Here is a 26,760-nt window from a genome sequence, read left to right as displayed (position 1 = left end):
CCCAATAGCCCATTCAATTTTGAATCCATCAAAGGGGTTAATATATTGATTAGATCAGAATCCAAACTCTTCCTAAAACCCCCATGTTTGATAATGCACTGAGGACTAAGTATTTAACACATGAGGCTTTGGAACATTTAAACACAAATTGCAACACAACCTTGTCCACCATCAGCCCATACCATAGACTCTCATCATGCCCTGCCAAACCACCCCTAGTTACCCTGAGCCTAACTTCCAGCCTCTTCTCTACATCAAAGATGGTTAGTGTCCTGTTAGTGTCTTGACCAAGAATTTTGGACTTATTTCCCCAGAGAAAGTGCTTACCTTCCTTGCACCACCTCACCCTTCAGAGCACATCCCAAAATAGGCTGTCGACTGGCCACCTACTGGCTCCTTCCAGGAACCTCGGTGGGCTCAATGGTGTGTTCTGACTCCAAGCCATTTCAAGGAATGTCGAAACAGAGTTCTTCCTTCTTGCCAGTGTTCAGAATGGCTAGAACCACACCCTCTCTGGTGTGGGTGTCTGCCTAAGAAGAAAGAAGAGGCTAGTTTGGGGGAGAGTCAGTCACTATGAACCTGAGGCAGATTGCAATCCACCCCTTGGAAGAAGTCACAAACAGAGGGAAGAGTAAGGAGACACTAATTACCTTTCAGTGCTTTCATGGTGTTCTGCTCTTCCTGAGGACCTTGGACAGTCTTTGCCTCCTTTGCTTCTCACATCAGTCATGAGAAACAGATGGAGAGGGAAACTAGCAAAGAGCGTGAGACTCTCCCACAGACCCACAGTTTAAAAAAGTCTGATGCTGTAGGTCTACAGGCAGCTCTGCTCTGCCTCAGTTCTTGTCCTCTTGGTCTCCACAGTTCCTATACCGAGGGGCAGTTACTCAAAGGATGGAAGGTGGGGACTGTAAGAGCCTTGGGAAGTACTAACATCTTTGCATACTCTTTCCAGTCATCTGTTCGTGCAAGCAGAGGGACCGTTGGTGGTTATTTCCTGGCTGGGAGATCCATGACCTGGTGGCCAGTGAGTTGACCTTCCTCTCTCCTCTCCCAGCATATGTTACCAGCTTTGGCCATCCATGACCTCCTCCCACCTTTTCTTGCCAGAACTACATCAATATCCTCTTACATTTTGCCCAACTCTGGATTCCTATCTTGCCCCAATCACCCAGAAGCCTGAGACATCTCCCCCAGGTGCTTCCTGTGCATGTCACAGATGGCTCGCTGGGGGTTCTTTTGCTCTATCCAGACAGAAACTGGAGGCAGGAAAGGAACATAGTATTGATAGCACTCAATTAATTCTATAAGTTTGTAAGCTGGGATTCCAAACAGAAGCTTACAGCTCTATACTATAGAACTGGAATCTAATGGCCCCAGCTTTTAGAACCAGAGAGTTATTGTTCTTGGTGCTCATGGCAGGAGTTGCTGCTTGGAGCTTGGAGCTCAAACACCATGGGACTAAATAAAGTTAGCTTTAGATGCTGAGGCCTTCAACTCTTTAACCCTTGGTGTCTCTCTCAAACTTTTCCAGTGATCTAGATTTACAGTCCTGTACACTCGGCTACCATTCAGCTCTTCACAATAAGCTTCTTGCAGTCTCTGACCTCAATTTTTTCTGTAACTTTTCAGCCTAGTGTTGTGTGTCAGAGCTTTGAATAACAGGGTCCTTAGCTCTCAGAACATCTGTGGGATTCTTATCTACCTCCTCACTACTAAAGTTGCTATGCCCTGTGATCTAATATCTGCTCTTCATGCAACCAAACCACCATGTTCTACTTACAATAAAGACCCCTAGCAGGGAAAGAGATCATTTAGGCAAAATGTTCAACACTGAGATGCAGCAGGGAGTTTGGAGAAATACACAGAAGAGAAGCATCCCAAGCTAATTAATAAAAAAAAATATATGTGACAACCAACCAACTAATATGGCCAGAAAAGAATGGAAGCACGCTTACACCCAGAATATAATTTCACCAATCACAGCATGGTGTGTATATAGCTTCTAATTCCATTAATCACACTCCTTACAATTGCAAGCCTCACACTGCACCAGTCACAGACTTTTTTGTGCCCTTGGGGAGTTTCTTCCCTTCTGTGTTGCATGAGTAGCTATAGGACCCGAGTAGAGTAATTCATTATCCACTGAAGGTAATCTAGCCCAAAGTGTGAACTTCCCAATCCACTGCATGTTTCCTGAAGTGGTCATGACAGTAGTACAGGGCCCCCAAAACAGCCATTTGTGGCTTCCACAACATCATAGTTGCAGCATTTCTCTGAAGTTGGAATATAGTTTCCTCAATTGATTGTTGAATTATTTGAAGCAGCTGGGATGTCATAACAACAGTCTTTGCCATCCACTCAATAGGATCTGCTATCTTGACAGCTACCTGATCAAGGCATCTGGGTTTCAGGGAGGGATTTGTCAGCTGTCAATCAACAACACTTCTTAACAACACTTTCAGTGCTCAACCTGGCATCCAAACACCCAGGGAGAGTTCAATCCCCCTGCTCTGTCTCCAGGTGTGAGCCTTATGTTGGGCACTGGATCTACTGAAATATAACTGGAATTTCCTGCTATAGAGACACTCAGAGTTGAGTTGGCATACAAACTTATGAATAATATAATCAAACCTGGGGCAGAGGGAGGCACTGGGTTTCTCAGCTGGGTCTCGGGCAATAGGTGGAAAAGAAGTAGGAATTATTATCTTGAAAGAACGACACCTATGCTTAATAGTGTAGTGAAGAATAGTGAACTGAGAATCAGGGGCAAGCTCCCACCCATCTCCAAAGTTGATCCCCAGGTCTGATCTCCTACCAGACCATACCCTACATTTCTACTAAACCTTGAAAATTAACTTCCTCTTCCCAAAGTGGGATGAAGGAAGGTCAGGCCTACCTAGAAACCCAGTCACATCAAACTCACACAATTCTCACATGCTCATTCATGTAATCATACACTCTCACCTTCTCACAGTCACACATCCACACACTAAGACAGTCATATAGGTACATTCATACAGGCCAACATTCACATATACTCACACGTGTGTACATGTACTCTACCACTCACGTTCATAAATTCATTAACATAAGACTCCCACATACTCTTGCCTTCTTAATCCCCTGTTCCCTCACTCACTCTTCACTCACTCTCACATTCCATCACACTCATAACGTCAGACATTTTTGACCTTCCGTTTTAGTGATGCTCACTATCCCTGCCCACCACGGCTCACATTCTGCTCTCTAAAAAGAAGAGAAACCCCTGAAAGCCTTTGGTAGTCTCTGAAAGATTTTGTTTATCTGGAGCAGGAAGATCTAAGGACAGGGAACCTATGTCTATCAACATGAAAAATGCCCTGAGGAACCTAGAAGTTCACCGGGATAATGAGAAATGACTGGTGCTTCCAGCTACTCCCTTGTGAGGAGAAAGAAAAACCTCATGGGAATGGTTCTGTTTAGCCAGTGCCTCAAAAATCACAGCTGCTAGCTGCCTCCTCACTGTAAGTGGTCCTAAGCCAAGATTGCTCCAAACTAACCTCACTTGTGCCTTTCAGATTGGAGCCTCTCTGATGTCCAGCAATGTGGGCAGTAGCTTGTTCATTGGCCTGGCTGGGACAGGGGCTGCTGGAGGCCTTGCTGTCGGTGGCTTCGAGTGGAATGTAAGGAAGCTGACCTGAATGCTCCAGGGTGTTGAGGGTCAGGACCATCTCCTATGCATGGTCTTAGGGATGAAAGATATTTTAGAGGTAGCTGGGAGGCTGTGTGGTAAACAGAGGACCTATTATATAGATGATAACATCAACGTCTTATAAAGGAAAGAAGACTCATCTGAAATTATCCAGAAAAGCTGGGATGAGGACTCAGGTCCCTGGTTTACCCCCTCATGGCTCTCCCATACAATGTGCTACCTCTGGGTGAGAAGCTGCCAAACTGTCTACAATTAAAATAACTTTTCTATGTTCTCCCAGGCAACCTGGCTGCTTGTGGCCCTGGGCTGGATCTTTGTCCCTGTGTACATCGCAGCTGGTGTGGTCACCATGCCGGAGTACCTGAAGAAACGATTCGGAGGACAGAGGATCCAGGTGTACATGTCAGTCCTGTCTCTCATCCTCTACATCTTCACCAAGATATCAGTGGGTATAACTCCAAGGTGCCTTCCTTACCACGGACTTTATGCTGAGCTCGCTGATGGCAGGGAGGGATGGAAAGAAGGAGAGGGAAATTGAGGAATGAAAGAAGGGGATGAAATGAAAGAGTGTATGGATGGAATGAAGGATGAAAGGAAGGAAAGATGAATCCACCTGACTTCAGAGAATACCTCCAGCCAGAAATGGGATGATCAGAAATGAATGATAACTGTTTTAAGTGAATAGTGATCTTACACACAAGAAACTACCAAACTAGGGTCTACTCTTTCGTGTTTCCATTAACTGATACTTCATTTGGCAACTCTTCATTAATTACCTAGAATGTTAGAGTCAGAAAAATCATTACTATTGCTTTATTGAACTAAACTCAGAAAACAAACCTAGACAAGTCAAGTGAATTATCCAAGCTATACAGAGGACTAGGTCTGGAATCAGAACTGGATCTTGACTTCCATACCCTAAGAGGGTTATGTCCCTCCACTATCATATTGTGGACTCTGTAATTAGTTTATGAACTATCATGTGATGAGATGAGCAAATGGACTGAAGAGAACAGAATCAGTCAGGTGCCAGATCTAGCAATGAAATTATTTTCAGGACCAACACTGTTAGTTAAGGCAAAGTCTTTAGCTCAAGTCCCATAATAACCCAAGCATAAGGATTACCCAGAACCCATTGCTGCCTGCCCAGACAGTCCTGCAGGTTATCTCATGGAGCACCCAGCAACCTGAACAGTTCCTACTCTCTCCTCCCAAATGTTCTCTTCTCCACCTCCAGCTTCTAGCTTTACTTCCTCCATCATCCACTTTTATTTCTCACCCTGACCTTCATAATATACAGAGAAATCTTTCAAGGCTAGCTGATTATTTATTTTTTTTCATTCAAAACATTATACAGTATCGTTTCACTCTATATTCTACCATGCCTCCATGTCCACAAGGTCAACCCCACATTCCATAGTGTGACACTTTAATGCCAAGACCAAACTCACCAGCATGGCTCTCCAGCCTTGTCTCCATTGTTTGATGAAGGCTAAAGACACCTGATAAGGTAGGTGATACATCCACAACAATCATTCTGGAAGCATTGGGTGGCATGAACTTGTGGATCCTTGCTTTCTACAGACAGATATCTTCTCTGGAGCCATCTTTATTCAGATGGCCTTAGGCTGGAACCTCTATCTCTCCACGGTGATCTTGCTGGTGGTGACAGCTGTCTACACTATCGCAGGTAGGAAGGGGAAAGGCCATATGGATATTCAGAGACCATGAGATGAGGGGAGAAGCTTTCACTGGCAAACATATTGAAAGATAGAAAGAGAAAGATAGACAGAGACAGGCAGAAGACTGATGATCCAGAGAAAGACGGTGAGACAGGGAAAGACAGAGACAAACTAATGAAGGCAGAGATAAACTATAAGAGAGCACACAGAGGAAGATGAAAAGTCAGTAGGAGAGAAACAGGGGTGGGAATGGCAGAGATGGAAAATCCACCAGGCAAAGGCAGGGAATGAGAGAGACATGGGTTCTGCTGAGGACTAGGACTGTCTGTGCAAGGACGAGGTGGGGATCAATGAACTGCTGTCTGGGTCGTAATCACTGTGGCAATACCATGAATCCAGTGTGCTCTGTTCCCTTCGATTCATAGAATTGGGTGTCCTGGGAAAACAGCCCAGGACAGAACAACTTATGGCTAAGTTGGTCTTGAATGATGGGGGCATCTAGGTGGGCTTTTGGAGGGAAAGCAGACAACCTGGGGATAGTAATGGCAAGAACAACAGGCTGTTGTTGATGTGGTGACCAGATCTTGCCAAGATAGAAAGAATTACATCAAAACACACTGGTCTGTAACCAGCCAACATAGTCCCTGGGTGGGATAAAGAGAGAAGAAATGGAGAAAGGCCCGTCACCAGGGTTCCCTGCTAAAAGGGCTCTGTGTCTTCCTCAGTGTAGCCAAACACAGGGCAGACACTCAGAGGGAAACTTCCCATTATGCTGACTGATGTATCCTCTCCTTGGATACCTAGGAGGGCTCACCGCTGTGATCTACACAGATGCTCTACAGACTGTGATCATGGTAGGGGGAGCACTGGTCCTCATGTTTCTGGGTAAGAAAAAGTTATAAATACACCCTATCCTTGACCCCTAAAACTTTCTATAGCATTAGACCATATCCCTTTTCTAGGCCAGGGCTCCCTAAAGTCAGGATTCTCTCTATTCCAAACCAGGAATCTTGAACCCAAGACCCAGCATTCTCACCCATTCTCAATTCTCAAATCAGTTCAAACCCAGAGGCTCACATGAGGCTGTAAGTTGGGCATTCAGGTCCATTTCTCACACCATGTCTCTTCCTACAGGCTTTCAGGAGGTGGGCTGGTACCCAGGCCTGCAGAAGTTATATATGCAGGCCATCCCCAATGCCACAGTTCCCAACACCACCTGTCACCTCCCACGACCAGATGCCTTCCACGTGCTTCGAGACCCTGTGAATGGGGACATTCCATGGCCAGGTCTCATTTTTGGGCTCACAGTCCTGGCCACCTGGTGTTGGTGCACAGACCAGGTAATGTCCCCATCCTGGCTTGGCCCAGCAGGGGCTTCCTAAAAACAAATAAATAAACAGGCAGTTGGCTACATAGAGGGTTGGCCATCATCCTGGGGCTGAGTGGAGGCAAATAGTGACCAGTATTGGGGCTCACCTGCACTGAGCTAAGTCCTTCTCTGACCAGTGACATATCTCCACTGCTATTTATGCCTATCTCACACTATTTCAGGTGATTGTGCAGAGGTCTCTCTCTGCCAAGAGTCTTTCCCATGCCAAGGGGGGCTCAGTGCTGGGGGGCTACCTAAAGATCCTCCCAATGTTCTTCATTGTCATGCCTGGCATGATCAGCCGGGCCCTGTACCCAGGTAAGAGCTAGTGTTGCTCTCTGTGCATGGTGGGGTTTGCAGGGCATTTCAGAGAAGGCTTTCCTAGGACAGGTGAACTACAACAGGTGCTGGCAGGATTTCTCGATTAAGAGAACAAAGAAAGCATGTTAGACTTTGTACTGGAGTAGAAAAAAAATCTATCTGAAGGCCATTTTAAACTTTTCCCCTTCATACGGAGAAGAAACGAGACATTATTGGATCCTCTCAAGGATATTTCTTTTTATCCAAGGAATCAGAGAAGCTTTGCAGTATAGTTCATACACAAATCTATAGGCAATCAAACCACTTGTCATTTGACCTTCTAGACTAGGTTGGAGTCTCCAGTGAATGTATTCCCATAGCATCAGAAGGCATATAGTAGGCCAACATAAAGAGGTACAGCATCATGCAGCTTCTTTCTTTTGCAGATGAAGTTGCCTGCGTAGACCCTGACATCTGTCAAAGAGTGTGCGGGGCCAGAGTGGGATGTTCCAACATCGCCTACCCAAAGCTGGTCATGGCTCTCATGCCTGTGGGTGAGTCTTAGCTCCCCCACCCATTTCCACTACCCAATACATCCTTCAAGGCTCACTACCCAGAAGGACTACAATACAAATAGATGGAAAGAGAGATGAGAAAGACCCACATCTGCCCCCACCCTAGCATACACACACACACACACACACACACACACACACACACACACACACACACTTCCTCAAGCTTTCCTAAGGCACCTGCTGTGTGATCCAGGAATTGGAGATGTATTGCTAAAAGGCAGTTCTCTGATCCCAGGCTCTTTGTGGTCTCCAGAGACTCTACCTGGGCTCCCCAAGAGTATAGGACATGGTGACCAAGCCTGAAGAGTATCAGAAAAATTCTCCAAAAAAATAAAAAAGAAGAAGTACTGCTGAGTCACAAGAATATCTTGTCCAAGACCACGAGCATAGGAAACACCACTGCAGAAAGATAGCACACATGCAAATGACCAGGGTGGAAAGATGGTGCAATGTGCAATGCACCGTCAGCAGAAAGGATGAATGAAGACAGGTTTCCATGGGAATGCTATGGCCAAACACCATGCAGGAGCACAGCCTTTCCTCTGAGAGCAAAGGAGGGCACAGGAGACCGGAGGGAGCTTTTGTCCAAGCATGAATGCTTGAAGAACTCAGCATGAAGGGAGATTGGGAGGGGAAAGGGAAGGAAACGTAAGTGAGGGTCCTGCACTAGTCCAGATAAGTGACACCAGTGACTTGACCAGACCAGTGGCTTCAGAGATGGAGAGAAGGCATTCGAAGATAATTGTGAAGTATGATTGGCAGGCTTTGATGACTCAGTATTCATTAGTTACAAGAAAGACAGAGGCCCAAAGATGGTTCCAATTTTTGATCTTCAGAAGGTGGGTTTCTAATGATACTGAGTCAAAGAACTGGAAGGCAGTAGACGAGTGGTTATTGCTTCTCTTTATTGGTTATAGCAGTCACAGAAATAGTAGAAGTAGTGAAGGTCCAGCTAGGGCCAAGCAGTTAAGAAAAGGAAGGAATGTGGAGAGATAAAAAGAAGGGTCTGGGATAATGATGACATCAGGTGGGGGAACACAGAAAGGTATTATTAGCCAGAGAGAAACAAAAGATTTAGGACACAGATGTGTTGGTTAGGAACCCTGGAGTCCAAAGCAACTCCAAGGCTTCCAGGAAGATGCTAGGACTTGGTTACACATACATATTTGGAGAGAAAGAGGCCCTGGGTGAGCCAGAGAACTTTGGGGAGACATCTCCCAGTGTTGAAAGGTCATTTCTAGAAGCCTGGACACCAGAGGTAGAAATTTCAAATATCAGTGTATCCTCTAATATTTCTAGTGTCCAGGTGAATAAATTGGGTCCAAGAAGAGAAAGTTCCTAGTCCTATGATCATTTATCTAGTTACCCACAAAGCTAGGAAACAACTGAGGTTTCTGTCTCTAAGACTGGTACTTCAGGTAAGGATCATAAATAATGTGGTATGAAACACCTTTTATAAAAGTATAGAAAACATGGCATAAAGATTAAAATATGTTATCAGCCACCTTCTTACTCCCAGCCCCAGAGATCCACCATCACCCACAGCTATGAAACGAAGACATGCATTGAGACTGCAGGAAACCTCTTATCATCTTGATTCATGTGCAACTTGTCATGCACAGGGGTAATGAAGGTTCAGAGAGTCCTGATGGGCTACCTAAGGCCACAAAGCAGAGACAGAGGCTGGCCAGAACCTGGCCTCAAGCACTGTGGGTTTCCTGATTCTGTATCTGTCCTAGATGGGACCCTCCCAGCACACCCATCATCCCGTCCCCACCCCAAAACTTTTGGCTTTGTGCAACCTCCCATTGTCCTGGCCAAGCTCTTTAGTAGACAGCTTTCCATTCAGCCTTGTCTCTCCCCAGGTCTGCGAGGCCTGATGATTGCTGTGATCATGGCTGCCCTGATGAGCTCACTCACCTCCATCTTCAACAGCAGCAGCACTCTATTTGCCATAGATGTGTGGCAGCGCTTCCGTAGGCAGGCTACGGAGCAAGAGCTGATGGTAGTAGGCAGGTATGCTGACCCATGCTTCCAAAACATGGGTTCTCCAATGTACTCTCTTTCTCGTTTCCCATCCTGCTTCCTGGGAAGATCAGCTAGTTCCAGACCCCAGGCTTACAGTCAGACTGTGGGTTTGTGTGACTTTGCATTAAGTTCCTCCCCAGAACCCATCTCTCCCACTTCAGAATAATAGGAAAGGGGAGAAATCTGTCTTTGCCTGTTTAACTAACAAGTTCACTGTAAGATGGTAACGTATGTAAACCCTGACTGATAATGTGGGGGAATACCTCACACCCTGAAGTCTTTTAAGTCATCTCTGGCTGTTATTCTAGAACAATGAGAATGTTACTCATCTAATCCACCAGATATATGTAGAATAAACATTTGTCACACTGTTGTACTAGGACCACACAGATGCTGGGAATCAGAAAGGGAGAGAAAGTGAGTGGTCCCTGGACCAGAGAAGGTCTGTGGGTTAGAATCTCATATACTAAAAGGCAGAAATTAGACAGCTAAAATCCTAGAACTTGGAACTTCAGAATTCAAGAAACCTTAGTATTCATACATTGGATGGCTTCAAGGTTGTCCTGCACATCCAGTGATGAGGACCAACACATACCTTCCACCCCCAGCCATGCACTGAAAGGTCTCTGCTGAGGATGCCTTCCTTCCTCCTTGCACTCAGCCCTGTCTAGAGCAGTTTACATCTCTAGGATGGCTCCAGTCTTACATTGACCCCAAGTCTCTGCTTCTTCTCTTTACCCCCTCTTGGCTGATTCTCACTCCGCTCTCAGGGCAGCTTACAATGAAGAGGAAACTTCAAGAGACAGTGAAGTGTAGTCTTGAGGGAGATGTCCATAGAGAAGTTGTCCCCAAATGACCTACAAGCTTTGAACACCAAGACATGAAGGCTGAACTTCACCTTGAATGTAGTAGTTTTTATTTTTAAAAGAGCAACTTAGTGGTAAATTTTCCTATTCTCCACAGACTAGGGATTCAGAGTTCCCATGAGGGTGAAGGGCTGAAATCGCTGCTTCACAATTCAAGTCTCCCAGGCCCTGGATTCAAGAGCACATTTCAGCCTCTTTGTTGGTTAGAGATGTGGGATTAGACATCTCACTCTTCACCAACACTGTCTACTCCTGGACATTTTGTTTCTTGCCTAAGGCTTGCTCATCTGCACACACCGACACAGTAACCCAGCATCTAAGAGTAAGACAGGAGAGGGAATGGACATCAAGGAGAACAGGTGGGTAGTTATTGCTCTAACAGGACCCGGGAAAGAGGAAGTGGGAGTAAAAAGAGAGGAGAGGAAAGTATTTCAGAAGTATTCCTCCTTTCTACATGCCAACAGGGCTATAGTTCTCAATTAGTGTGACTTGGGCTCCATCATCTGGTCATATGCATTATTGCAGCCAGCCCATCTAAGAAAACTGCATCCTTTCTTGTTCAAAATCAGGCACCAAGAGCACTTTGGGAGCTTAGGCATGAGTGAGAATCAGCTAAGAGGGCATAAAGACAAGGGGCACAGATTTGGGGCCAATATAAGGCTGGAGCCATCCTAGAGATGTAAACTGCTCTAGATGAGGCTGAATGCAAAGAGGAAAGAAGGCATTCTCAGCAGAGACCTTTCAGTGCATGGCTGGGGGTGGAAGGTATGTGTTGGTCCTCATCACTGGATGTACAGGACAACCTTGAAGCCATCCAATGTATGAATAGTAAGGTTTCTTGAATTTTGAAGTTCCAAGTTCTAGGATTTTAACTGTCTAATTTCTGCTTTTTAATATTTATGATTCTAACCCACAGACCTTCTCTGGTCCAGGGACCACTCACTTTCTCTCCCTTTCTGATTTCCATGCATACTTCCTCCTGTCCATACTTATGTGAGTGGTATTCACAGTGTCCTGTGCTCTTCCCACAGGTTGTTCATAGTCTTCCTGGTAGTCATCAGCATCCTCTGGATCCCCATCATCCAAAGCTCCAATAGTGGGCAGCTCTTTGATTACATCCAATCTATCACCAGTTACCTAGCCCCACCCATCACTGCCCTCTTCCTGTTGGCCATCTTCAGCAAGAGGGTCACTGAACCTGTGAGTATAACCACTCTGCCCCTCCCCCACACATCACAGGATCTGGGATAAGGGTCTGTCACTCATCTGGTTTCTACGACCCTGGGCAAAGCCACTGCCTTCTCCAGGTATTTAACTCTTACCATCAGGTCAAGATTATCTCATTTGCCCAGTAAAAACTTACCAACCCAAATATGACATCTCCAGGGATATAACAGTTTACAAGGTTTACATGGGTCTGTTATCTTGAGCAATCAGGGAAGAATGTAGTTAGAGTTTCCTGCCTGGCCCAGTCAGGACAAATCTCTCTCACCCACCAGTCCCACAGTCTCTCAGACCCAACCAAGAAAGCATACAGAAACTTACATAGTTTAGAAACTATATGGCCGTGGCAGGCTTCTTGCTATCTGCTTCTTCTATCTTAAATTAACCCATTTCTGTTAGTCTATACTTTGCCACATGGCTTGTGGCTTACCAGTGTCTTTACATGTTGCTTTTCATGGCGGCGGCTGGTGGTGTCTCTCTCCAGTCTTCTACTTCCCAGAATTCTCTTCTCTCTTGTCCCGCCTATACTTCCTGCCTGGCCACTGGCCAATCAGAACTTTATTTACACAGAGCAATATCCACAGCAGAAGAAAGGTGACTAAATAAGCAATAATGGCAAAGGACAATGGCTTCTGGCAAAGAGCCAGTGAAGAGACTTCTAGGAGAGGGGTAGACTTCCTGGAAGAAGTGGCATATGAGATAATTCCTGAAGGGTCAGTGGTAGAGGAAGCAAATGCTGGACAAGAGTGACTTGTGAAAGTACATGACAGCTTGAGGCTCTACGGTCTCTGCTCCACCTCTAAGCCTGTATCCTACTATGTGTAAGCAAAGCAAGAATGCCATTGTTGATGAAGTGTGAACTCACCGGGTGATATCTATACAGCTGTTCTGTAACTACACTGACTCTTGACAAGTATGGGAGAGAAGGAGAGATGCCAGGATGGGAACCTTGGCTACATCTCAGAATAGAAAGAAGACACTGGCCCAAATCTGGGGGATGTACCTTGACAAATTAAAGAATGTCATGTTCACAACTCCACACAGCCAACTTATCCCTAAGCAAGATGTCTACTGCTTGCCAGAACTATTCTTGCTGACAACCACAGAACACAGCAAAGGTCAATTGAATTCTGGGTTCCCTTGCTCATTCCAAAGTACTGAATTCAAGATCAATACCTCATTATTAACTTTTCAGTCATCTGACCAGTTCATACTGGAAAGAAGTAAGGGTAAAGAACATATGCGATTATAATTGTGAGGTCCCAGAAACTTTTAAATCAAGACACAGTGTGCCAATGGGGAACTAGGTAAGATGACTGAAATTTCCACTGTAATAAGACAATAGGAGGTAGATGTTAGGGAAGACTGTCCCTCAACTTCTGAGGATCTACCTAATTCACCCCAGTCTCTCCCTGTCTGTGTCTCCACTCTCTCCTTAGGGTGCCTTCTGGGGCCTCATGTTTGGCCTAGCAGTGGGAATAGTGCGCATGATTCTGGAGTTCTCATACCCTGCTCCAGCCTGTGGGGAGGTGGACAGGAGGCCGGCTGTTCTGAAGGACTTCCACTACCTGTACTTTGCCCTCCTCCTCTGCGGACTTACTGCCATTATCACTGTCATAATCAGTTTCTGCACAGGGCCCACCCCTGATGAAAAGGCAAGTGGTGTGTTTAGGCTGAGGCTTCTGGAAACAGTTCCTCTGTCCCTAATGCCCGGAACCCCCAACTGGTTTTTTGGTCTCACCTGCTGCTAAGCAGATATCCTTTGGAGGGCCTACTCACTGGTTTATGAATTTCCAGGTGAGAAGTAATCCATTCAGTTCAAAGTTATTCATTGTCTACCTACTATGTGTCAAGTGTAGTGTTGGGTTTACAAAGATAAATGGTCCCTACCAACAACTGTCCCCAGGAAAGCAGATGTCAACACAAACTGTTAACTACATAAAGAGAAAGCATAGAAGAACTGGGCTTAATGAGAGGCTAAGCACAGGAGTCCAGGAACCAGCACACTGGCAATGTCTCTCTGAGATGGATTTAGAAAAAAAAAAATAGAGACTTTTTTTTATGGTAAAAAAGAAATACATGAGAAAGGAACCAGAAAGCTGACTGCTCCCTAGCCTATGAATACTGATGCCCCAGTCTGTAGAAGCCTTTCTCTTCAGCCTGTTTGGCTTACTAAAGCCACTGTAATTACTTAACACTGACCTGATGCCATAAACATTAAGAATTTGTCACATCACCTTTCTGGAGCCTGGAAGCCTGGGGTCAAGGGACCAGCAGATTATTTTCATCCGAGGACTCTTCTACAGTTTAGAGATGGCCATCTTCTTCCTGAGTCTGCCATCTGTGTCTTCCTAGGACCTAATCTCAGTCGGGCCTGCCCATGTCACCCCATCTTGCCTTAATTATTTTCTAATAACCCTATCTCCACATGTAGCTATAATCTGAGATATGAGAGCTAAGACTTCAACATAGAAAGTCTGATAGGGCACATTGTGACCCCTGACAGAGCCTGTGTTAGAAACTGGACCCTAAACATTGAGTGGCAGTCACTGTGTGCACTCTCACCTGTGTGGTGCCTGTGAGCTAGTAAAATGACCTTACTACTCCCCTAAACAAGAGGGGATCTCACAGATAGGCAAGTGAGCTAGCTCTTCCTGTGACCAGACATGGCCTCCTGCCACTGGGGTCTCTGCTTTTCCTTGTCTGAATTCTCACTCTTCACAGAAAAGCATTCTCACATTGAATCCATTCCTGGGTCATCTCTCACACCACTGGTGTCAGCTAGAACTCTTGTCTTTCAGTCCTCGGAGTCACGAAAAAGGGAAATGAGAAAAAATCCAGGGCCATCATCTCTTTCCTCTGGTTATCGCGGTCTCTCCTCCTCCTCTCTACAGACAACCTTTAAAAAGAACAGCTTCCATTTCTATCTATATTTTCTCAACCCACTACTGTCCACAGAATGCCATTGAAATTGATCTCAGTGACGTTACTTATATTCTTGTCACTTAACTGAATGGTTAACTCTTTGTTGCTATCTTAAGTGAGTTCCAAGGGGAGCTCGTCTCCCCTGACCACATCCTGAACCTGAAAGGCCTCTTCTCTAATCACATCAGCTACATTTTGCTCTTGATTTTTGTTTTATCATCCTAATCTTCTGGTCACCTCATGGACTTTTCTTTTTCCTTAGAAACACCCCTGTGTCATGTTACCCTAGAACAGTGGTTCTCAACCTGTAGGCCATGACCCCTTTGGGGGTTGCATATCAGACATTCTGTATATTGGATATTTACATTAAAATTCACAACAGTAGCAAAATTACCACTATAAAGTAGCAATGAAATAATTTTTATGGTTGGTTTACCACAACATGAGGAACTGTATTAAAGGGTCACAGCTTTAGGGAGGTTGAGAATCACTGCCCTAGAGTATCCCTGGGCTACAAATGCAACAACTGTTTATAGCACTCAATTCTGTTTCTATCCATTCTCTCAAGACTCAAACTGGAAATCCAACTGCCTCCTAGTGACATGAAGACACTTTGCTCCTGTGCTATTCATGGCACAGAGTATGAGCATAAAGTTCATAAATTTTACAGAGATGTGTACAAACATAATCCTCCTGGTTTTTTTGTTTGTTTGTTTGTTTTGTTTCTTTCTTTGTTTGTTTGTTTTTGCCAGGGCCTTGTGCTTGCTAAGCAAGCACTCTACCACTGAGCTAAATCCCCAACCCCCTGGGTTCTTATGATCCCAGACAGAGGCACACTTGGGCCTGATACAAATGAGTACATGGTGCAAAGCAGGACCATAGAACCAGGCAGATGACACCTGGCTCTGCATGTGACAGAGCATCTGGGGCAGAGGAAGAGTTTTGCTGAAGGAGATCTTCAAAGGCACCAATTGGTTGGGTCTAATACCACTGATATCATCTAAAGAAGCTGTGTTTTAGTTCGAGGGGTCAGGTAAAAAGGAGATGAAAAGTTACCAGGACCACCCCAGAGAGATAAGGCTTGTTTCTCCTGATTGAAGGTATCAGAAGCATTACAGACACTTCAAGCTCACCATTGTGTGTGTGTGTGTGTGTGTGTGTGTGTGTGTGTGTGTGTGTGCATTTTTTTCTCTCCTCCTCTCTCATGAAAATCCAAACCAACTCTTGTCTTGAATCTTCTCTCCCTTGGAGAGGCTCCTTGTCATCAGCTGAGCCAGGAACCAAGAGCCATACTAGTCTCTCCTCTTCTTCACTTGATCATTCCACAATCACCACATCCTGTATGTTTTACTCTCCTAACATCTCATAAGGCTGCTACTTCCAGGGATGGAGAGATAGATGGGTGGCTGAGCGCTTCTCTACTACGTGTAAGTCCTCGGTCATATCCCAAGCAATGCAAAAGGAGTCAATGCATAGATAAAAATGCGTGACCTCTCCCTCCTACTTGTTTTCTCAGGTGCCTACTATTTCTTTCCATTACTTCTTGTTTCACTTTTCAACAATTTCTTGGCTGGACAACTTCGATTCCCTCTGAGGGAGCTTTGAAAATCCTAGCTCACAGGTCTTTCTCTTTGTCAAAAGTCTGCAGTGGCCCTTGCTGGCTTTCAGGCCTTGTTTTTGTCAGCAATCGGCTTCTCTGCTGGCCCTTTGAAGCCTGACTACTGGTGATCAGGCACCTGCTTCCTGCCTATCTTTGTTTCTCCCAGAGTTCCAAGCTGTTGGGGATTTCCCAGCTAAGATCTCAATTCCAGCACCCAGCCTGGGGCTAACAGAGAGTGGGTACTCAAGAAAGTCTCCAGTCTTGAGGAGAGAGGAAATCAAGGCGCCCCTCCCAGCCTCACCTTGTTCCTCACCCTGTTTTATAATGCTCTAATGGCTTCCCATGAATGAGACCTCCTTCTCCACAGCAGGACTGTCTTCTGACTCCAAATGTTGTCTCCTCTTGCTCTAGCTTGCTCGCCTCACCTGGTGGACTAGGAATTGTCCCTTATCTGAGCTGGAGAATGAAGCCTCTGTGAGTGTGAATGAGACTGAGGGGGAGAACACTCCAGGGCTGGCAGGGAGGCCGGCTATGGCAGGCCCTGCAAGAGATGGGGAAGAAACAAACACCACCCAGGGGACTGAGCAACCAGGAGGTAGGTTGGGTGCATGTTGAGGTGCATGTCAAAAGAGCAATGGGCCAGGTATAATGCTGAGGATTTCCCCCAAGGATGAATTTTGGGGTCACTGATGGTGTAGGACTCTGGGAGAACACAATCAAAATCAACCTTCCACTTTCCTACGTGACTACTAAACTCATTAAGACAGTCGAAAAAGACTGTCTTGGAAACTCAGGAGGTGTTTAGGTTTGGATTCTATCCACAGAGAGGTATACTTTCTAATACTGAAGCCAGCACTAGACAGAGGTGCCCACCCATTCTCCAGCAGATCTAACAAACAGCACAGCCTGGAGGACTTATGGGCAGGAAACCAAACAGCATTACACCTCTTGAGTTCCCTCCATATGGAAGGGAGCACTAGGCATCACCAAGAAGCAGCCATCATTGTCCCTGTCTGCATTTATGTATTTATTCCCCACTTGTCTCAATGATACTATCTGTAGTCACGCAGAAGCCTGGCTGTCCCTCATGGAAAGAGTGTAGAGCAGGCCTACACAGTTCTGTTAGTGTTGTAGGGATAATTCAGGAAAACGGCCACTTCTCTGCCAGCCTCTTGTAGCTGCTGATGGCTTCCCAAAGGTTGTTAACTGTGTTTGGATAGTACTTTAATTAAATCAAAGCCATAATGTAACAGTTGAAGATATAATGAGGTCATAACCTTCCTGTAGTGAGATTAAATAATATTAAGATACCCCAACAATAGAATGACAACATTATGGGGATTTTATTCTGTTACAATATTCCCAAAGAAAAAATTTAAATTCCAAAAGTCACATCAGTTGCAAGTTAAAGTCCAAAATCAATTATCTTTCCCTTATGAAGTAGAAATTTAATAAATTTTAAGTACTGTATTTATTTCCAGCATTAGTTAGAGAGATTCTCACTGCCACGACGGAGTGGGATTCTCTCTGAAGCAACTCTACATCAATTTGGGCAAAATTCCATCAGACGTTAGAGAGCCTGAGTGTCATTCCTGTCTCTGCAGTGCCCACTTCTGTAGCTGCAGTAGGTTAAACAGACACTCTTAGCAAAGCATCACTCACTGCACCTGCACAATTGCCGATGCTCTGCCATTCAGTTTTCCAGCATTCACCAGGTCTAGAGCCCTGCACTGTCCCTCAGGCTTGAATGAACTCCCACTTTTTGAGGCCTTTAACCTTCATTCAGGGTCCTTGTGCTATACAAATGGTCATTTGTCAGTAGCTAATGATATCTTGAGCTTCAGGGCCATCAAGGTCTAAGACTCAATACTTCTTGCCCAGGCTGTGGTAGTCAGAGGTCTGTGGAGCAATATGTTAAGGAGAGATGCTCTTTTATAGGCACCACAGTCAAACATGGAGAGGCCCATTTCAGAAACACCTCAGGCCAAAGCCACTCTCCCTGGCTTTATTGGTCAGTGAATCTTGCTTGGCAAAATGTAGCTTTATTTTTTTTAATATAAGTTTTAAAGCCTTGTACCTGATTTTGGGTGGGTCTCAAAACTGCTTCCCCCATCACTGCAAAGACCAAAGGCACCTACAAAGTTTATGAGATGAAAAGGCCATTCTTCAAGCAATGGTGTAGGTGAGGCAGCTACCAAGGAAGAGAGGTAAGAGTGTCTGAGGAAAAGGAGAGACTGTCCATAACTGGATACCAGTTACAGAGACAGACAGGCCCCTTGCTGGTTCCTGTGTCCAGGGCAAAGTAGTTCCTGCTGATACAAAGAGATGCCTGCTCCCCATGGACAACTACATGTAAGGGAGGAAAATGAGCCTCTGAGTCAACCATAATGTTCAGTGGAAATACATCCCCTCTCTCTCAAGCCCCAATGCCATTACAAACAGCCACTGTGGAAGGATGAGAGACCAGGGAAGGCAGCTGCTGATGCAGTGGATCCTTCTTGCTGAAACAAAGAAACCCCGAGACAGGGGAGAAGCAGCCCCTTTAGCTTTTGTGAGCTGTGTGATCCCAAGCTCAACACCTCACTCCACACTCCTGGCCCGGCCTGCATTCCTTAGACACCTGGGCATTTGAGCCTCACTTATACAGCCTCTCCCAGTCCCAGCACTGGCAGCCTTTGTAGTGTTAACCCTCACTCTCATTAGATGCTGAAACAACTCTTGGAATAATGCAGAACATGTCACTGAGACAGATGGGGGAGAAAGCGCCTGCCACTACGGGGAGCCGGACTTATATATGGCCTGATGCAAGGCTGGCCCTGCTGCCAGGTTCCTGACCTCTGGCTAGGTGTCAGGCCCCACAGCCAGGAAAATTAGTCTGTCTGGTTTAGATGCTCCCCCTTCCTGGAAAAATCGGCTCTTTTTCTCTCCCCACTCTGCACTGGTGCTCTGAGTGAGGACACATGATACTAGCTCAAACCCAGTTGGATGCTAACACCAAGGTCAGCTCACTCTAGATACCCAATTTAGAGTCTTACAAAGTAAGACATTTACCACATGTACCCCACTCCTTCCTTCTATGTCTTACCATCCCTTGTTCAACCTTCCCTTTCTCCATCTTTTCTTCCTCCCCTTCCCTCCTTATGGCCTGTCACTCAGCCCTACATAGGTCCTGGGGAAAATGGCTGTGGAGCTGGTTCTGTGGACTCTCAGGGGCCCCACAGCAAGTCCTGAGCTCGGCTGAGAGGGCTGCACTGGAACAGAAGCTGACCAACATTGAGGAGGAGCCACTCTGGAGACATGTCTGCAACATCAATGCCATCATCCTGCTAGCCATCAACATCTTTCTCTGGGGCTATTTTTCATAACTCCACAGACCAGGATTTAGTGGAAGTGATTAAAAACATCTGAACCGTGGCCAGGACCAGAGGCCAGAGGCACGCTCTCTTCCCACCTTGCTGTGCTAACTGGAAATCACAGAGGCAAAGAGTGAAAGCCCATGAAGAACATGCAGTCCAATGCTTGGCACGTGGAGACAGGAAAGACTAGAGAGATTACTAGGACTGCCCAGGGTCACAGAGCAGGACTCATACTGGATCTCCAACTCCAGCTTTCTTTCTGCTACACTGCCCTGTAACCCTACCTCAAAAACACCATTTCCTCGTTTGATTCAAGAATCTTCATTGTTATGCATATCTTCAGGCTAGACACAAAGTAAAGAAAAATGAGTAGAGAATTCTATAAAAATTATCCAAGTACACTGTGTTTCCCCCATTTCTCTTATCCTCTTTTCCCTTGCTGTGTCCTGTCTCCTTCTCCCTTGCCTTCTTTGGCTTGCAGTCATGTGTAGCATGAGTCCAGTGAGGAGGGCCTTATCATGCCATTGGTTCCCCGGTTGTGGCTGCCAGTCCCATAAGGGTGAAGGGCAGAGGTAAGAGACAGGTGCCCGGGCACAGGGCTACTAGACCAGGATTCTCCTTGGCACAGTTCTAATCCTTCTTCTACCATCACACCTACTCCTGCAATATCCACAGCTTAGGGTGTTAAGGTCCAGCTGGAGAGAGGAAATATGTTGAAAGCAACAAGAATCAAACAGCCTTAGGAAGCTTAAAGGACAGCCTAGGGGTGGCACTCTAAGATCTGAATCCCTTTACCTTTACCTGCCAAAACTCCTTCCCTGAAATATACCAGAGACTGTGACCTTGTGCAGCTTCCCAGGAAGCTTTCCAAATGCTTCAACCTGGGCCAAGGTCCTACCCAGGCCCCACAGTGCATAAGCTGTGTCCCTATGGTCCTTATCACACTGCCTTGTAGTGCTTTCTCCTTTCTAGATAGTGAATGCCTAGGAGCAGAGGTCAAGGGTTATGTCCAACCTGACTTTGTATTGATAAATAAAAAAGCCAATAAATGCTTGTTTGGTTCATATGCTCTTCCGAAGCCCTATGGACTTTACTCTGTTAATGGTGGGGCAGAGATCTGGGGAGTTGGTTTCCTAGAAGGAGACTCCTTGAGGTATCAGAAGCAGCTAAGTCTCAAGCATCTAGGCTGAATGGTACAGATGCAGCTGGGAATGGCCCTTCTCTCTCTCCTCTGGTGCTCTGTAATGCTACCTTTGATCACCAAGTCAATTATCTTTTACTCCAACTGCAGACAAATAAAACTCCATTTCTTTGACCTGCAGACACAGATACATCCCTGAACCTCTCCTCTTTCTGCTGCCTCCAAATCTTTGTTTCCAGGGAATTTCTGACCTCACTGTACCTTTGTCTCAGAGGATAGCATGCTCTGTCTTTCTTCATGTACCCTGGCTGAGAATTATGACTTCCTTCTGACTTCCTCTCAAACCACTCACACAAGTCATTCGTGGGTAGCAGATCATAAGGAAAAGCTGGGAGGGAATGGATTTCAACAGGAGCATAGTCTAAAACTGAATTCTAACTGACCTACTTTCTGTTTTGAAAGAGGTCTTGTGTAGAACAAGCTGGCCACCAACTTACTATATAGCTAAAGATGACCTTGACCTTTCATGTGTATGTGTACATATGTGTGTGTGTGTGTGTGTGTGTGTGTGTGTTCGTGTTTATGTATGCATATGTAAGCAAACACACGTGGATACCAGAGGTGGATGTTTATTTTTTTAGCCAGCCATGGTCTCTTAATGAACCTGGAGTCATGTGCCATGTGCTAACCATGCTTAAGTGCTCTGTGCTAGGCTTCTCATTCTCAACTAGAGATGGTATCTGCAGTTATCAGTTACAGGTATGATGGACACAGGCGGCCTGAAACTAGAGTGACACTATTATAGAGCTAGCACAGCCTGCTGATGAAGTAATTGATGGGTTGAGAGCACAATAGAAGAATGAGAACTGGAACTGGACTTTGGGGTATGGAGTTTTCTAGAAGTTGTACAAAGTGAAAAAAGGTCAGCGTGTTCAAGCATGCAAATGTGTTAAGGTGCAAGAGTATATAACAGGCTCCCATAAAATAGGGACCTCACCCACTCATTTGTGAATATTGACTCTATTTAATTTTCCTCAGAGTCATGTTTGCTTTCAGTATCTATCTGGTGAGGCAGAGCTGGGAGATTTACTGACAATGGACAGGAGAGAATGGACATCTGGCAAGTGGAGCAGAGGCTGGCAGTTCCTTGGGTGTTCATGAGTTCTGTTTACTGTGACTTCCCATTCAGAGCCCTTATAACTCTCCTGTGACCATTTTCTGGTTGTGGAAAGATTCTGAGCTTCCCACATAGAAGTGGCTACCAATGCTGAGAGTTGGCTAACATATCTGCTTCAGCCCCAAACCCATGGTGAACAAGCACTGATATACAGCACAGCTGAGAGTTAGCTAATATGCCTGGTTCCTGAACCCATGGTGAACAGGACACCAGCATATAGCACAGCTGAGTGTTATCAAATACACCTGATGCAGCCCGAACCCATGGTAAAGAGCAGACCAGCACACAGCACAGCTTAACATTATCTCATACACCTCATGCAGCCCTGAACCCTGGTGAATGGGCACTGATATATAGCACAGCTGGTGCCTTGCCCTTAAGTGAGACAGTTTAGGCAGCCTTGGTTTGTTCTAAATCCCCTTGCAAAAGTTCTCAGGTGGTTGGGTTCTGAGCACAGCACCAGCATGCCCATTTATATATCTGCAAATGTTCTACTTCTTTCCTGTCTCATCTTTCTGCTTCCCAGATGCAGTTTCCTCCCAAGTAAACTCCTAGGACCTAATCTAGGGGCATACTGGAAAATAAGTCAAGTGTCTTTGGGGTAGAAATCAGTCTTCCCCAGGTTTTTGTGAAATGATGGCAAAGCTGGGAGACTTTAGACCATCACCCCCCACCCCACCCCACCACACACACAGGAAGTAAAACTGGTCCATCACCAAGTCTCAGCTCCATTTCTGGCCACATGGAGGGTTCTTGGGAGACAGTGTCAGACACAAGAAAGAAAATAATAACAACAAAATACCTTTGAAGTGGCCTCTGGTTGTGAGGTTTTATAATGCATACTTCTCCCATCTTTTTACCGACCATTAAGATAACCTTCAACTGGCCGGGCCCTGTTCTACACAGAGAGTACCCTAACTTGGTCTGTCTGTGATGCCTCACTCTCCAGCTAGACTCTGAGAACCAGGACAGCTCTACTTCAGCTGGAATAATGGAGTGCAAGGCAGTGGAATGGCAAGAGTCAGATGCTGGAATCAGGGTACCTGAGTTCTGCTCCTAGAGCCCAATATCTCAATACGCAAAGAATTCCAATAACTGCTTGTTCATGGGATAGTGAGGTTGTGAGTGGAGACAGAGGTAAACAATGAGGTGGTATGGCTAGAGGCTTATAGGTGAGGGTCAGCTCAGGGAAAAATGAAGCCTTCCATTAGGGGTGGGACACATTTAAGATCCTACAGGGTGTCAGCAGTTACCAAGGTCCCATGAAATAAAAGGTGCTGCAAAGGTGATGAGCAAGCCAGCTTTGACATAGGTGGAGCTGGAGGACAGTAGACATTTGGAATCCTGTGTCCACCCCAAGGTCTTGGATGGATCTACCAATGGCACACAAATTGCCCTCCTGTGTGTGTGTGTGTGTGTGTGTGTGTGTGTGTGTGTGTGTGTGTGTGTGTGTGTGTGTGTGTGTGGCTATGTCTGTGTATCTGTATGTATGTGTCTGTGTGTCTGTGTCTGTGTGTCCTGAGTGTGGGTCTGTGTGTCCTATGTGTGTGTCTCTGTGTGTGCATCTATGTCTGTGTGTGTGTATTGTTTGTCTCACTTTCACCATCTAGAGTTCTTCCCACCAAACCATCCTTCCTCTGTCTTGTTCATGTGGCCCCTTCTGCCTGGAATACTCAACCCCTGACCTTTTCCTCTGGGCCTCCTAGCACCTGCTCATCTCAGGAACCTTCTCTTCCAATGACTTACTGATTCCTTTCACCTAGAGTTCTGGGTCCCTCTGAGTCTCCACGTGCTGTGTTATTTCAACCATAAGAACCTCTTGCTAGTGTTACAATTCCTTTTCATCTGTCTTTGCCATAGATAAATGCTCTTTAAAGGTGGGCACTGGGTTCATCCAGGGATTACATATGCCAGGAAAATTAGTAAGTGCTCAAAAAATACCCAGTGAATGAATAAATATTAATTTTGGGGTATATTTAAATTAATTCATGAATTCACTACAGAGTATTTTGCCTGTTATTTCCTAATTCCTAGCCATAACCAAGAGCAGTAATTAGAAGCAGCTGTCTATACAGCCTTCCAGATTCCACAATCATGCTGGGCACGAAGTCTCATTAAATCCTACAACTCCTAGAGGAAGGTAGGCAAGTCTTAGCTACTTTCTAGAGAGGCTGGCTGGTCACTCCCATGTGAGTTGCAGGACAGCACAAGGGAAATTCAATGGAAAAGGGCACCTTCACATTCAGAATGCCAATGTATTTGGAGACACATCAGCTACAAATGAAAGCTATTTCAAAGGTGATGAGTGAGCCAGCTTTGACATAGGTGGGTCGGGAGGAAAGGACATTTGGAATCCTGTATCTACCCCAAGGTCTTGGGTAGGTCTACCATGGGCAGGCACACACATCACCTTCATATGCCTGTCATTTGTAGATCAGACTCCAAAGTGACACATCAGCCTCCTACACTACTATGCTTCTGTGTCCCCTTTACAACCATGTCACCTTACCACATTCTTTGCTCTTCTAGCAAGGTTCCATTCTCAGGCTCAGGTCTCAGGCTCTGCCTGTTTATCTGTGAGTGGACAAGAAGTCACTCAGTCTATATTATATGGTATTTCAGCATTGTTCTAGCCTTCAGTATGTACAGTGTGTGTGTGTGTGTGTGTGTGTGTGTGTGTGTGTGTGTGTGATTCTACCAGCCAACTTGAAAGAAAACTGCTCGTCTATCGTGCCAGCTGGCAGTCCTCCTTGTGACCATTTAGGGGTCCTTACTTCAATTCACCTCCTCGCACTGTCAGAGAAGAGATGAAAATCCAGGGGTCAAAACTGGCACCCTTGCTTGACTGTGTTTCTTGCTTTGTGATGCTCCTGCCATATTTCAGTATCTCCATCCCTTAATCGAGGTGAGTATAAAGGTTTGATGCTTTCGATCTTGACACCATGTATTTCTGACTTGATTCCACACAGAAAAAGAGCGGAGCCCATGGATGGATGGGTGGCTGGGAGGTGAATAGGGGAAACAAGCCTCATGATAGCCTGAATGGTAGCAGCACAAACAGCATCACAGTGGAGTCATTTACACAGGGGACATGGCTTTGCCACGAGCAATAAGAACATTAAGCAGGAGCTTTGCACTGTGACAGGACAGTTTCAAAACAAATAGTGTGCTTAAAAGTATCAAGAAAAAATGTTTTTAAAGTGGCCGAGCCACAAAAAGCACTCAGTTTTAACATGGGAGACTTACAGTGATGTCCCCAAGTGTGAGAGTTCGCATCAGTCAGAAGAGGGTGGAAGCTGCTGGAAGGCCAGGCAAAGCAGTGTAAGTTTTCCATTAACCTGGAGGAAATCGACTCTAGACTTCCAACAGTGAGATGACTATAATTTTCTTCTTTCTCCAGGGTGAAAAGTTGGGAGAACTTTAAAGGTTATATATAAATATAAATCCCAGTGACTTAAATTGAGGTAGTTACAGTTTATGTTCATATTTCAAAATCAAATCTCAGCTTTAGCTCAGATTCACAGAGTAGAAATGTCAGACTTTTTACTGTGATCTTATATTAAATCTACCACTTTTGCTGAAAGGTAAAAAGGAACACTCTATACCTTGCCTCTTGAATAGAATGTCAAGCACTGGCCCATCTCTTAGTGTGGTCTGCATATAAATTTCTGAATTGCAGATGTTTGGAATGGGAGGTCCTCTAAGAGGCCCCTGCTATAGCCCTTCTGTTCTCCTAGCCTTGGCCAGAGCTTTTCTGACATCTTCCCAGCTCTGTTCCTAGCCACTCTTGACAAAGCTCCTGTGAGGGGGCTGACAGCCTCCTGAGGGTCAATATCCACCACTGGGGTAACACCATCGGTGAAAAGTTCTTCCTTTTTATCAGCTAAATTTGTAATTTTCAACCAAAACAAACAATAGGAAAAAAAAGAGCTCAAGTGAATCATCTATCCCAAAATTAGATCCAAACTATTGGTGATTTCTTCTTGAAGAAATAATCCAGGAATCTGGAAACCTGATGTGGAAGTACATGTTTATCTGAGATTAGAAGCACAAGCACAGAAGAAAACCAATTGCTTAAAAACCTCCGTAATTACTGTACAGGGAGCATGTGCACACCATTCCTCTAGTGTGGCTGTCAGCCTCATTAAGAGATGTTGTCTTTTACAAAAAAGCAGAGCCTGAGAGCTGAAGGAATGCACCCTGCCAAGCCCTGCCTCTGAGCTGCCATGCTAGACCTTGAGCTTTTCTCTCCACACATTCAGCCCGTTCCCACTGTGCGCCCACTCTCAGCACATCCTTTATGGATGTTCTTCTTTGCCAGGTTTCCGTGATAAGTGTGAAAGGCACATATTGGCATTATAGTGAAAATATAGGTCAGACAAATAAAGATAGCAGGCACTGAGAGTAAAAACAAAACACCTTGCTAATGCATAAAAACACAAACTACCTGGCAGAATTAGGAAATCTTCCATGGGAAAAATATTTATCTTGGATTTTGACATTTACTACTTTGTGAGATTTCTATACAACAAACAGAGTGAATTGCATTCAACTCCAGGTGGGGATGCACTAAAAATGCAAAGACAAGTAAGTATAAGGGCATGCATTGGGGGGGGGGGGTGCAATGAAGTAGTTGATGTGGCTGGCACACAGAGGGAGGAGAGTAAACCAGATGTGCCTGGAGAGGAGGAAGCCTTGGCGCTAATGACTGTGGCATTCAGCATGATGCATAATGCTGCAAGAGTGGGATAGAACCAGAGAGAGTAAAGGAAATGAATATATCCAAGCTGCATCTTATTTGTTTAGAAATACTAATCTGG

At 45.4% G+C, this 26,760-nt stretch overlaps 1 protein-coding gene across 1 annotated transcript in view; it reads left to right on the top strand.

Moving 5' to 3' along the window:
• Nucleotides 1-19,631, top strand: part of Slc5a9 (solute carrier family 5 member 9) — a 21,200-nt gene extending 1,569 nt beyond the window's left edge. The window contains exons 2-14 of the mRNA XM_036179386.1: nt 956-1,027; nt 3,561-3,665; nt 3,975-4,139; nt 5,279-5,384; nt 6,181-6,261; nt 6,511-6,716; nt 6,928-7,063; nt 7,492-7,599; nt 9,489-9,639; nt 11,549-11,717; nt 13,181-13,396; nt 16,678-16,861; nt 19,423-19,631. Of these exons, the coding sequence (XP_036035279.1) occupies nt 956-1,027; nt 3,561-3,665; nt 3,975-4,139; nt 5,279-5,384; nt 6,181-6,261; nt 6,511-6,716; nt 6,928-7,063; nt 7,492-7,599; nt 9,489-9,639; nt 11,549-11,717; nt 13,181-13,396; nt 16,678-16,861; nt 19,423-19,631 (1,908 nt within the window). The remainder of the gene's footprint in view (nt 1-955; nt 1,028-3,560; nt 3,666-3,974; nt 4,140-5,278; nt 5,385-6,180; nt 6,262-6,510; nt 6,717-6,927; nt 7,064-7,491; nt 7,600-9,488; nt 9,640-11,548; nt 11,718-13,180; nt 13,397-16,677; nt 16,862-19,422) is intronic.
• The last annotated feature ends 7,129 nt before the right edge of the window (nt 19,632-26,760 follow it).

Source organism: Onychomys torridus, chromosome 2 (genome assembly GCF_903995425.1).
Source record: "Onychomys torridus chromosome 2, mOncTor1.1, whole genome shotgun sequence".
NCBI classification, from domain to species: domain Eukaryota; kingdom Metazoa; phylum Chordata; class Mammalia; order Rodentia; family Cricetidae; genus Onychomys; species Onychomys torridus.
Note: the sequence above shows the minus strand (reverse complement) of the source record. Positions and strands in the feature narration are given on the sequence as shown.